At 35.3% G+C, this 13,926-nt stretch overlaps 1 protein-coding gene across 6 annotated transcripts in view; it reads right to left on the bottom strand.

Annotated features, from left to right (window-relative positions):
* The window catches only part of SSBP2 (single stranded DNA binding protein 2), a 334,593-nt gene that overhangs the window by 211,889 nt on the left and 108,778 nt on the right, over window positions 1-13,926 (bottom strand). For all 6 annotated transcript variants that reach the window (XM_030927331.1, XM_010386037.2, XM_010386032.2 and 3 more), the window contains exon 2: window positions 11,675-11,747. In XM_030927331.1, the coding sequence (XP_030783191.1) occupies window positions 11,675-11,747 (73 nt within the window). The remainder of the gene's footprint in view (window positions 1-11,674; window positions 11,748-13,926) is intronic.

Here is a 13,926-nt window from a genome sequence, read left to right as displayed (position 1 = left end):
ATTTAAAGTCATTTCAGAATTAGTGTCCTGTTACACTGAGTTATCATGTATACCAAATTCAGATCACCATTAAAATCCCATAATGAAGATAACTCAATTTTTGAGGTTTTTCTTTTCTTTCTTTGTTTCTTTTATTGAATCAGAAGGTATTTCAGGATCTTAAGGCACATCAAAACCACCATTATTAAATAGGAACATCAGTTATCACCACTCACCCAGAAACTTGCAAGAGATTACGCTTAATATGTTGACTTCAAATTATATCTTAAGGGTTGAGTTTTTAAATACATTCCTGATTTGAGGGTGTAGGCAGAAGACGACACAGGTCTCTCATAAAATAAGAGTTTTTAAAAGATGCTGACATTAACTTTCTAATTGTTTCCATTTCAGCTAAGTTAGAGTTTACTATAATAAAAATTTAAAACAAGATCAATATCTCTAAAAAAGTAAAAGTTCTGACTAAATACTTTTGGATGGGTATCTGGTTAAGTATTCATACAGTGCCTTTTCTAAGCACTGGATAGCAGTAAACACAAAAGACAGAAATCCCTTCCTTCAGGGAGATTACACCTTAGTAAGGAAGATAGACCATGAACAAAGAAACAAACAAAAAAGTAAATTGTGTTTATATGAGAAGGTGACAAATGCAGTGAAGGAAAACTAAGCAGAGAAGGGGGATAGAAAGAGCAGGAAAACAATGAAGTGGAATTACAACTTTAAATAAGGAGATCCAGAAAGACCTCAAAAAAAAACCTCTGTGTATAATTAAATGCCTTAGTTTTTTTTTTTAGCTTAAATAATAAAAATTATGTAACAATACCCCAATCAGTAAAATATGCCCAGAGGCCCTTAATACTACTAAGAAATGAACAACTGTAATTACAGATTTCAAAAAAATTCAAGGAATTCTTTCCATCATCTACTATGTAAGAAGTTAGGAATTCTTATCCCAAAAGGACTTTTTAAAGAAGTTTTAAAACAGGAACTCGGAAAGTAGTCCTAAATATAGAAACAACCAAAAATCTTCTTTAATAAAAAGATGAAAAAAAGTTAAGTGCCATTAAAATCACTGAAATTGGTTGGAGTTTTAGAGTTCTTAAGTACAGAAAGTATAAATAAATGGGAACCTTGAAGTAAAACAAGTAATTTGTTCTCAAAAAATAAAGAGAAATTTTTTGAAGATTAGTAATGTGGCCAGGACGGTAGCTCATACCTGTAATCCCAGCACTCTGGGAGGCCAAGGTGGGTGGATCACTTGAGGTCAGGAGTTCGAGACCAGCCTGGCCAACATGGTGAAACCCCATATCTACTAAAAATACAAAAATTAGCCAGGCATGGTGGTATGTGCCTGTAGTCCCAGCTACTCAGGAGGCAGAGGCAGAAGAATCACTTGAACCCGGGAGGCGGAGACTGCAGTGAGCCGAGATAGCACCACGGCACTCCAGCCTGGGCGACAGAGTGAGACTGTCTTAAAAAAAAAAAAAAAAAAAAAAGTTAATAATAATAATGATAATAATGTAATAGCCACTTTGAAGGACTAAAAGGAAAAATTCCAGGAATTAATGAACTTGAAGTTAGAAAAACTACCTATGAACAATAAACCAGAACACATCAAATAAATGTAAGCCAGATCCTAATTTTAATTATCCTAAGTGGTAATACAAATAATTTGTATATCTATGCCACCATTTATCTGATAATTTCAGTTCATCAACATTTTATATTACCTTGGTTCGTAAAAAATAAGAAATAGTACTTAATGAGATTTATGAGAAACAAAACTCTGATGTCCTGCTAAAATTATAATTTAGTCAAAAACCTATGTCTCACCCTTCTATCAAACTTTTCTCTTACCACTTTTTCACTAGTTGGTATCTTCTTGAACGAACATAAGAATAAACCCTCACCGATGTACCCAAACACACTAATATTCCTAATCACTAGAACTATCATAATCATATGACCAGCAAAATTTTCAAGGTACTGTCCTTATGTTTCATCTCAGTTCATCTTGACTTTACATAATATGGCTGTGAAATAAACAGATTTTACCCTACTCAGTTAAAAGAAGAACGTGACATGACTTATGGAGGAGTGAAAATGGTATGACTAGGTTTCAATGCTAAGGTGTGCTGCAGGTAGGATTAGACTCACAGTCTATGAGACCCACTGCCCCTCATCCTTACTAAGCAGCTTCCCCTCACGTACTTCCACAACTTCCACAGTCCATTTCCAGCTATCTTGGGAGATAAAGGACTATAGGAAACTACCTATATGGCTTATATTTGATACGGTCTTTTATGAGAAGAAGCCTGAGGTAATACATTTGTTTTAAACAGTTTTACATCTTATTATTCCTCAGAGAAACTAAAAAAGCATCACATATATCATCATTTTATGCTCACAATATTTTTTACTACATAGTATTCATCCTTCTGTCCTCAAATTGCAAGTCTGTGCCAGAAGCAGGTAAAACTTCGGTCCATCATACTGAAGTTAACATAAAATCCACCCTTTTATAGTTATTGAATGAACCACACTCAAAGCTGTGTTTTAGGTAGGTCCACAGAAGAGACGGTCTGTGTTTACACAGTGAATATTGCTAAGTCCAAATGGATCACTATTCTAGATACTACTTGCTTATAGAAAGCATAAAATGGTGCTCAAGAAGAGCCGAAATAGAATCCTGACCTGTAGAAAACTAAACCACATTCACTGTAGCATTGTTAGAAAAAAATTAAAATTAGAAACTGTGTGCTATCATTAAAAAGAATGAAATACAGCTACCTGGAAAGAGAATCATGCTCTACTGGTTTTTCAAGATGGAAATTTGGAAGGTTGGAGAACATTATGTATAGCATAAAACCTTTCTGCTTGGAAAAAGAAAAAGTATGTATACATACATATGTGTGCTTGTAGGTGTGTATCCATTTTTAAAAATCACATCAAGCCTACAACTATTATCTGTAATAGGGAAAAGGAGGACTTTCATTTTAAATTATATGTAGTTTAATTTTGTTTTTTAGCAAATATGAATTAATGATGGGTGGTGTTAAGGAATGGCCAGAAAATATTCCTAAATGTCAGCAGTCATGTTAAAAACAAATTTTCTGCTGTTTCGGAAGAGGCATTTTCTGTTGTATTGAGTTTTATGGGCTTCAGGCCTATTCAGGTTTTTGGGTAGCATCTTTGCCAATAACATTTTCTCTTTATTCTGTTTTTTCTTCTTCCATTATCCCAACATCAGTGTGTATCTGCCAAGTCCTAAGGCTTTTTGCTGCTTAATTATCTACCTCACTTCCTTCTGTCATTTGACCAGCTAGGGTTGTATTCTCCTGTAACTTTCATGTAAATCTCAAGGCCCATTCCTAATCCCATATTCTGCATTTGATGGCCTTGTCTATGAATACGCTGTTTTTATCATATGATCTAACATTTTCAGCATTTCTTCATAAATGTAAAACCAAACATTGAATCATGAGCAAAAGGTCTATCAATAGGAAAAAGATGTCTCATGGTTTAATTATGAAATATATACTATCTGATGGTCACATGTGCAAAATTTTACATATATATATAACAATTTTCATTGAAGCATTGTTTTAATTGAAAGAGACTGGAAACACCTAAATGTCCATCAGTACAGGGCTGGTGAACTATATCATGGCACATTTCATAGAATGAAATATACTACAACCATAAAAAGAGAATTATGACATTTCATGAACCAATATAACACAATTTCCAAAATCTAACAAGTGAAACAAAAATTAAAGCACAGAATGGTGTATAAGCTAACATTTGTACAAAAAAGAAAAAAAGATATAGATATATATACATAAATGTATACAGGTATACAAACACACATTTGCTTAATTTTTCATACTTATTTGCTTCTGGCAAGGTATACTGGTCATTTACCTACTATCTCTCAGCCCTACACCCACCCTTCTATACTCCGTTCTATACTTGGGGCTGGGACTCTGAAAATCACATTTCCTAGCCTCCTTGCCATTTGGCTTCCTGTCAAGTTCTGCCATCATGAGACACTAGCAAGAGATCAAAAAACAGGAAAAAGAGAAGCTTCCTGCCTCTGGCTCCAAAAGTGAAGCTGGGGTAGCACAATTCTGGATGTCAGCAGTACCTTTTTAGGGGTTCTAGTCTTGTCAATGTGGGACCTCTTCAGCAGATCCAGACCCACTTCCACAGTATCTCCAACAATGCAGCAGGAGGTTTGAAGGTCATGGGCTCCAAACTTTTCATAGTACCCATAAATCCTTTCATAATTTTTAATTTAAACAAATATCCAAAGAATAACTTTTAATACTATAAAACAATAAAACCAATTCCTGTGTTAAGAAAATAACCTGTATACCTATGTGTAAGTTTGTTTCTAGACTAAATTCCTGAGACTTCTAATTTAGATATAACCTACTGTTCCCACCAATTTTCTAAAATCTCTCATGTATAGAAGCATGAGTATATCTATACACTAAACTACATGTAAAAAATATTGAAATTGAAGTAAAAATTTTTCCTTTCCTTCTTTTTTTTTAGACGGAGTTTCTTCTCATCCAGGCTGGAGTGCAATGGCACGATCTGGGCTCACTGCAACCTCCACTTCCCGGGCTCAAGCGATTCTCCTGCCTCAGCCTCCTGAGTAGCTGGGATTCCAGGAGCCCACCACCACACCCAGCTAATTTTCACATTTTTAGTAGAGACGGGGTTTCACCATGTTGGCCAGGCTGGTCTCGAACCCATGACCTCATGTAATTTGCCCACCTCAGCCTTCCAAAGTGCTGGGATTACAGGCGTAAGCCACCATACCCAGCCCAAATTTTTACATTTTAATTCAAAAACTTCAAGGCAATAGATGTTTAACAGGAAAAAAAAAAAAAAAAGCTGACTATACTTTGAAGCAGATAATCTAAAACTGTGCTATTCAACATGATACCCAGTAGTCACATGTGGCTATTTCAGTTTAAAATTAAGTTAACTGAATGTTCCTCAGTTGCACTAGCCATGTTTAAAGTTCTCAATAGTCACACATAATTAGTGACTACCTTATTTGACAGCAAAGATCAGAGACCATTTCCATAATCACAGAAAGTTTTACTGAACAGTGCTACTTTATCTTAGAAGAATGAAAGAAGTATTCCTAAAGAGGACCACCTCTTACTGGGAAAACTCCTTAATGGATCCTTTATATTTTTGTTTTTATTTTTTGATACAGAAAGACAGAGGCCACTAGGAATGGTGTGAAAGGAAGAATGCAGACAGGAAAACAAATAGTTCACTTTCTATGTAACAAGAATTTAAGAAGTTGCTAATGGTCTCTTGCGAAGAAGCTCAGGGGTCTGGAAGGATTCAGAAAAGGAAAAAATGAGAGAGGTTATGAGAAGTCAACAAGATAGAAGGCAAAGGCATGCTGAGGAAAACAGCTAGTGAAAAATTCCCTGTGGCAATGAGACCAAAGAATTTAAGGTAACTTATGTCTAGTATTCAAGTTAATGTTGGTGCCTATACTGTACAATGCTTAATCTTTTTGGTTATCCCTCAACCTTACATGAGAATCTTTCATACAAAAGAGCAACGAATTAGTGGACCTCTGAAACCATGAGAAAAAAAGAAAACTTCAGGCATAAAAAAGGGATAGACCGTAAGAGGGAGAACCAGAGTGGGGCTATAATCACTCAATAGGAGCAAGAAACTACAGCACAAGAACCCTAAGCACCCAATAAAGTCTCACAGATACTGGGGAAGACTCACGACAACCTACAATATTAGGAATTAGAGCTGGAGCCATTTTCATAGAAAGGGTAACACCAAACAGTAGGATTATAGGCCATCCAAGTGACAGACACTTGGAACACACATGTACATATCAGGCATATATTTATGCCTCTATTCTTTTTAAATAAGAAACTATACAAGATAGAAAAAAGTTGGTCAACACTTTTTAAAATGACACTTTTGAGCATTTACTATATGTCAGGCACTATTATAAGCAACGTACATCTACTAACTCATTTGAACCACAGCATAACTAAAGTATTGTCACAATTATCATCATCTTATAACTAGGAAACTGAGAAAGTAAATAAGATGTAGAACATAATTTAAACCCAGGATGTCTGGACCAAAGCAATTGCTTTTAGCTCCTATACTATATTGCCTCAAAATTAAAGTTCAAGTGACCGGTTAGGAAATACTAATTAATATTTTCTCTCCTCATATACGTAAAAGACAAACAGAACAGAGTTTTGGAGTCTATGATGCTCAATAATTTAGCAATCCTAATAAAATCTGAAAAAGGAATCCCTTAGATGTGTTTAAACTTATATTTCAGGCTAACTTGTTGGCTAACTTATGACAAATAAGGGCTAGTAACAATGCAAAAATGTTAAGAAAGGGAAAATATCTAGAATTGTTACAAAACTCTAATTCTTAATTTCATTTGTTAAGGAGCTTGAGCCTCATTCTGAGACATGAATACCATGCAAAACTTCAAGGAAGAGCAGCCATTATCTTTGTATAACTAAATGATATTACCAGAAAAAGGATGGCTTCTAATGAACCTAAAGTAAGGCCGAGACGGGTGGATCACGAGGTCAGGAGATCGAGACCATCCTGGCTAACACGGTGAAACCCCGTCTCTACTAAAAAATACAAAAAACTAGCCGGGCGAGGTGGCGGGCGCCTGTAGTCCCAGCTACTCGGGAGGCTGAGGCAGGAGAATGGTGTAAACCCGGGAAGCGGAGCTTGCAGTGAGCTGAGATCTGGCCACTGCACTCCAGCCTGGGCGACAGAGCGAGACTCCGTCTCAAAAAAAAAAAAAAAAAAAAAAGTAACAAAAGTTAATGTAGTATTGGAAAGAAGATTCCTTAGCATTCTGTTTGTAATTATTAAATTTTGAAGAATAACAAAGAGGAGAGAAAGGGCTTTGTATTGAGAATATTTCTAAATAATATTCAGTCTTTCCCCCTTGGGAGTAAAAAAAAATGAAAAGTCACATAAACTACATTTTAGACTCAGACAGTAGTTTAAAAATCTATCATGAATCAGAGGTAACACTGAGCTAGCTGGCACAACCTAGTTAGAGAAATGTTTTTATTTCTATTGTTAGTCCATTTTTTCTTTTAATTAAGAAAAAAAAATGACTGGGTTAAGAATAATGTGCCCCACTCTTCTGACTGATAACAAAAGCCACCAAGAGCAGTCTGATTTCTGATAGACCAGGACAAGGGCATTTTTAGAAAATCAAGATTGGGCAGCTGAGATACACATCTTGCTTGTTCAGATAATGCCTGGAGTTCTAGTTGGCCTTCTCGCAACTTCACCCAAAAGAACAAGCCCATACTAATGAAAGAAGTGACCAGCACAGTAAAACCTGATTCAGAAGAACTCATTAACATCATGGTCATTCTTAGCCTCATCCATTCAGAGGGAGAATGTCAAATTTGGAAGAAGTAGTCTACTTTGCCTTGAACCAGGGTGAGAACATTGGATAACGTTATAATAATTGATAACAATTGGTGCCATTTCAATCATTTCCTTTTTATTATAATGATCAACTCAAATAAGTAGGTCTCCCTATTTTACGTTCCAATGGGACTATTTTGATTTCAGTAAAAACCTGGGGGTAGACTAGGGAGGGTTTAGGTAAGATTGTTTTTTTACTACTCAGACTAGTTAAGAAGTCATTCAAATAAGCAGCCTTAAATTTTCCACCTGATCCAAGAGAAAATCAGAGAGGAAGCAACCCTCAACAGGGTACAGAGCTCTAAAATATTATATTCTCCTTTTTTACCATCCATGGTTAGGGGGAAAGGGAACCAAGACACCAGAGTATAAACCTAATGATGTCACATATTTTATATCTATATCTATATCTATCTATATCTATATATATATATTTTTTTTTTACTTGAAAACTTTCGAAGGCTCCCTTCTGCAAAAGATAAAGTCCAACTTCCTGGCATGGATGCAAAGGTCTTCATGTATAGGTGCCTGTGGATTGTAATATCACCTTAGGTGAAACCCCAGGAAAACCTTTCTAGGAAAAGCTACTTCTAAGGTGGAGAGGGGAGGAGAGTTTAGGCAGAGGGAATATGCCACTGAGTAAAGCCCATATGACAGAAGCCCCAAGGTATACAGGAAAACCCAAGCAGCTAGATACTGAAATTATCAAGAACTCTTAGGATGTACTCAGCAATGGCTTATCACAAATCTATCTCCAGGCTTCCATCTTTTAAGCTCAGATAATTTAAGAGAATGGATTTTCTCTTCTTTATTTATATTTTTAAATAACTGCACAAATAATATATGTATTCCTTGTTTAAAAGAATTCTATAACTAAGGATAAAAACCCTTTGAACCCTTTAATATCCCCACTCCCAGAAACAACTAGTCTGACACGTATATTCTTTCAGAATGTTTACTATACATTCATAAATATGTACCCACAAAAATATATAGTATTACTTTATGTTCTAGGGTTTCCAGATACATGGCATACTTCGGCTTTCTTCTTTTACTAGACAATGTTATAGAAGTCCATCTACGTTAAGTCCAAATAGATCTAACTTATTATTTTACATTATAAAAAACTTAGAGCTCAATTAATTTAGCTATTCCCCTACATTGGTTATTTAGGTGTTGAGAATGCATTTTTACAGCACCATTCAGAGTTTGGCAACCTAGATAGGAAAGAATAGTTCTGAAAATCACATACACTCATCTCCAAAGTCGAGAAATAATGTGTCTTCTTGGTGATAATAGTTTGTTTTCAGTGTGACGCATCTTGTGAAAGTGAGTTAGACTAATAATTAAGAGAAATCCTGTTTTTGGATTCAAACTGCAGCCAGAGAAAACGAAATAATGATAAATACTTGTCAATATGTGTGAATCTCTTCTGAAATTCTAATTTCATTTCCACCAAACAGTCCTAGAAATTCTGTATATACATTTTCCACTGAGCTCAAACCCTAGGAGTCTAGTATCTAGTGATTTGCTCAATTCACATAATCCATTTGAATCCAAATACTTGAACTTCCTTGAATAAGTTAGCAACATTTTTCTTTTTTGATGAGGTTTAATAATCACTGTATCTAATATCTTACAATGCTGGTAAGAAAATATAGTTTTGGGAACCCTCGAGGATTAAGTGAATTGGGCTAGTTCAAAATGGTCCTTGATAAAAGGAAGGAGAGATCATTAAGGAATCTTTTCATTAAGTTTCTACTGCATTAAAACAAAAATTTAAAATTTCCAGAGTACACTATAGGTTCTTTTAAAACACTGTAAGTTGACAGTGGTTAAGAATACAAAAAGACATCCTTCTTGCAATCTCAATCACTTCTTCCATAACATCAGTGATTACAACTTAGAAAGGTCATAGCCCTTAGTCTTCTAATTAATGATTTAATGAAACATAGATACACCAAATGTTTGTTTTGATTTGAATAAACTTTTGAAATCAAATTTTTATTATACTGCATATATTCCTTCTATAGTAAAACAACTGAGTTCTTACATGTTCTGACCAAACCTCTAAAATTCCTTATCTGCAAATAAGCCCTACCAGTTCACACATACTAGCTAATTAAAAATCAGAGTAGGGGTTGTGTGCATTTGTTTACTTCGAGGAGCAGCTGGAACTCAAGAAGGCTATACCTCAGGCAGGGAACTACTGGCAATGAGTTGTCTGTTGTGCTCTCGATGTGCTGGGGACCAAACTGGCGAGCTCACCAGAGGTAGTATGATTTCAAGCAGCACCGTCTAACAGAAATAGAAACGTGGGCCACAAATAAGAACCACATGTATAATTAAATTTTTTTTTTTTTTTTTTTTTTTTTTTTTTTTTGAGACGCAGTCTCGCTCTGTCGCCCAGGCTGGAGTGCAGTGGTGCAATCTCGGCTCACCTCAAGCTCCGCCTCCCGGGTTCACGCCATTCTCCTGCCTCAGCCTCCCGAGTAGCTGGGAGTACAGGCACCCGCCACCACGCCTGGCTAATTTTTTGTATTTTTAATGGAGACAGGGTTTCACCGTGTTAGCCAGGATGGTGTCTATCTCCTAAACTTGTGATCCACCCGTCTTGGCCTCCCAAAGTGCAGGGAGGCATGAGCCACCACGCCCAGCTAAAATTTTTTTAATTTTTAATTTTCATGGGTACATAGTAGTATATATATTTATGGGGTACATAAGGTATTTTGATACAGGCATATGTGTTATCCAATTTAAAACTTTTAATAGCCATATTTAAAGAAAAGTTAAAATTAATTTTAGTAATATGTTTTATTTTACCTAATATACGCAAAATACTATCACTTCAATGTATGACCAAAATTTTAAAATTATTAATGATATTTTATATTCTTTTGTTCACATTGTCTTTAAAATACTGTGCTTCACACATGTAGCACTTCTTAATTGGATCACATTTCAAGTGCTCAAAAATCTATATATGGCTGGTGTTTACCATATTGGACAGCACAGATATAGAGGAAAGACCAAAAGCATTGGGATTAACATAGACCTAAGTCTGAATTCTAGTTCCATAACTCACTAAGCTTTGTGACCATTAGCCAGTTATAAAAACACTCTGAGCCTTGTTGTCCTCATCAGTAAAACAGAAATAATATAACCTGTTTTGCAAATTTCTTACAAGAATTAGAGATAATATATGTAAAATACCTTGGCACACTGTATGCCTGGCACATAACAGAGCTCAATAAAATCCTCATCATCCTCATATACATAGGAGACAAATAAGCATCACTGTAAGAAAGGTCAAATTCCAATCAACCTAGGCGCCTATCAGTGGTGGATTAGATGAAGATGGGGTACATATACACCATGGAATACTACACAGCCTAAAAAAGAATGAAATCATATCTTTTAGGCAAGATGGATCAAGCTGGAGGCCATAATACTAAACAACCAAATACTGCACATTCTCACTTATAAGTGGGAGCTAAACACTGAGCACACATGCACATAAACGGGAACACTAGACACTATGGACTACTAGAGGTGAGAGGGAGGGAGGGGAGCATGAATGGAAAAACAACCTATTGGCTGCTAGCTTACTACCTGGTGACAGTATCTATACCCTAAACCTCAGCATCAAGTAACATGCCCATGTAACAAACCTGCATATATACCTCCTTATCTGAAATAAAAGTTGAAATTTAAAAAAAAGAAAGAAAGTGAAGGTGGAGAAGAAAAAGAGAAGAACTTGAAATAAGGTTATCAAAATGTTTTCTAACTAAAATCAATCAGCAGTCATCCATACAAAATAAAAACAAAATCCACATTTTCCAAAATTACTATATTGTTAGAATGAGAGATATGGTGGAGGGCTTATAACTCACAAATTTTTTAGAGCAAATTTTAAAAATTTGCTTTCTTGATTATTGTTGCCATGCTAATATTACTTTCCATTTCTAAAAGGAGAAAACGGCTGGAAAGGTGACTAGAAAATTGAGTGGCACAGAAGTGGCATGGGGATAAAAACGCTTATACATAATCTATAAAAACTATACTATGTATACTGATAACTAAGAATTCACTATATAATACATAACAAACTTTCTTCAAATAATTGTTATAGTATGTTTTCCATTCATTTATATAAGATCAAAATGCAATACAGAAAATCTATAAAACATACCTCTGATAAAAATGTTTGAGCTGATTTCTGAGCTCCTACATGGAGCAGATATTCATATACGTAGAGTGCTAACCTGGAAAACAAATAAAACATTTATTGAGAAGAAGAATATTAAAATTCATTCTTTAAATAATGCACATCTTTCCATTGCTGAAATATCTTACACACTAACAGTGACCAAAAACAAACCCTTCCTATGCTATTTTAATAGGAATTATTAATAATACATGTATGTTCAGAAAGAACTTAAAGTAATTAAAAGTAGTACATGAAGAAAAAGACAAATGTATATTTTCTTGGCAAGAAATATATAGAGATTTTTTTCTGGAATCATCTCACTTATCATAAGCTCATTCCCACTGCTATATCTACTATTAATAATCTCTAAATCCCATCTGAAGGCATAATAACCTTTCATTAATAAAAGAAATGAATTAAGTTAGTGAACTTTCCCAACACTTTATGTCCTTCAATCTTTTTGGCGAATGTTAATGTAAACTCTAGCTGTTTGTAGAAACATATGCCAACACTGTGTTGAATATCATTTTAATATTTGCTCAGCAACTTCTCCTTATTCTTTAGATTTGATTGTTAAACCAATAATACTTTAGTTTACAAGGCATTCAGATTCACAGCAAACTACAGCATTATGTAAACTTTAAAGATATCAGATCATATTAAGCATATGGGAGCTTACAGTTTAAAGGTTAACAAAATTATGTATAAATTTATCACTCAAATATAGAATATTGAATGTGTTGTATACACAAACTATTCTCATTATCTTGTGGATTCAGAATTTTCAAGCTACACCATGTGGCTCAATTTCAGTTGAGCTGTTAACAAAATATTATTCATAAACCCAAATTAGTCTGAGGCAGTATTTTTAATGATATCTTGGCCCAATGCCCAGATAGCTCACAACAGTTCAGTTTCTGCTACACTATATTTACCAATATTGAACCAGGTTTACAGTAAACAATACAATGTAACAATAACCACAGTTCTGTGGTTATAGTTGTACCACTTCTCTTGCCAAGCAGATTTTCGACTTTTAAAGATTGATGGCATTTACAAAAATGAGTATTTTCTTTATTTTCATGAAAACATATAATGCATCTGTCATGAAAAGAGAAAGCTGGTACAAATTCAGTTGCTCTGTCCATTTAATTCTTTCCCCATTCCAAAACTGCCAAATACTGTAGCTACTAAGCACCTTGAGAGAGTAGACCTATTAAAGTTACTCACAGAAAGTAAGTTATTGACAGTGAGGATGAATGTAATTTAGAAACATCTCCTAACATATTCAAATTGAATGACACTTCCTACATCAGTGCTTCTCAACTGCTTTTCCTACCCTAACACAATAAGCTATATAGCATGCTCCCTTCAGTAGCAGTATCTCCCTGTGGAAGTGTGGCTTATCACCCAAAGTATATCATAAGGGATACGGGAAATTGGAATATTCCTGTAGTTTCAAACAAACAATCCTGCTGGTGATTCTTATCACATATTCTTCAAACACATACCCCATACCTTTTTCCCCCCACTAGTGACTCTCAACTCTACCACATGATTCAGTGCCCATGATGGCAAATTGTACCTTGGAAAAGGATAATATTTGTAAAATCTTCTTGGATAGGCTGTGGAACCTCAAAATTGCCTGCCAGTGGCAGTCCTGCCCCACTGCCTGAAAAAAACAGACTCAGGTAATTCCATGCGGCTTGTAAAACCTTGGGCCTAGAGCCAAACCAGTGGTTAGCATAGGAAAGAAATCCCCACCTAAGTAAAAGGCTGAACAATAAAGCTGGTCCACGAAGCTTGGGGAATTTGAAAGTGAGAAGCAGAGAGTGAATAAAGCAGGGGCACCATGTTATGGTGAGAACTTGTTATGAAGAGAACAGACCTCAGAACAGTCAAGGCTGTGTCCTTTCAGTAAACCCCATTCTTAAGTGAGTTACCTCCTTGTAACGTCTTCTTTTTCATATTAATGGGGATAATATAGTTCTTCTAAGTTTTCTTTAGTACCTAAGAAACAAAAAGCTTACCTCTTTACAAGTAAAATTAAAAGTGATAGTCCCCACTTTCTCCCTCTGTAAATCTAAAATAGTGATTCTAAAAAATGTATTGGAAGGGACTTAGAATAATGGGAGGTAAGGGTTTCAACTGGAGATTCTGAAGTATCTTCCAAGGGTGTGAGCCCATCCTACTACTATTAGAATCTGCTGTGGCAGCTCATTGTTACCAACAGG

This window comes from Rhinopithecus roxellana, chromosome 3 (assembly GCF_007565055.1).
Source record: "Rhinopithecus roxellana isolate Shanxi Qingling chromosome 3, ASM756505v1, whole genome shotgun sequence".
In the NCBI taxonomy this organism is placed as follows: domain Eukaryota; kingdom Metazoa; phylum Chordata; class Mammalia; order Primates; family Cercopithecidae; genus Rhinopithecus; species Rhinopithecus roxellana.
Note: the sequence above shows the minus strand (reverse complement) of the source record. Positions and strands in the feature narration are given on the sequence as shown.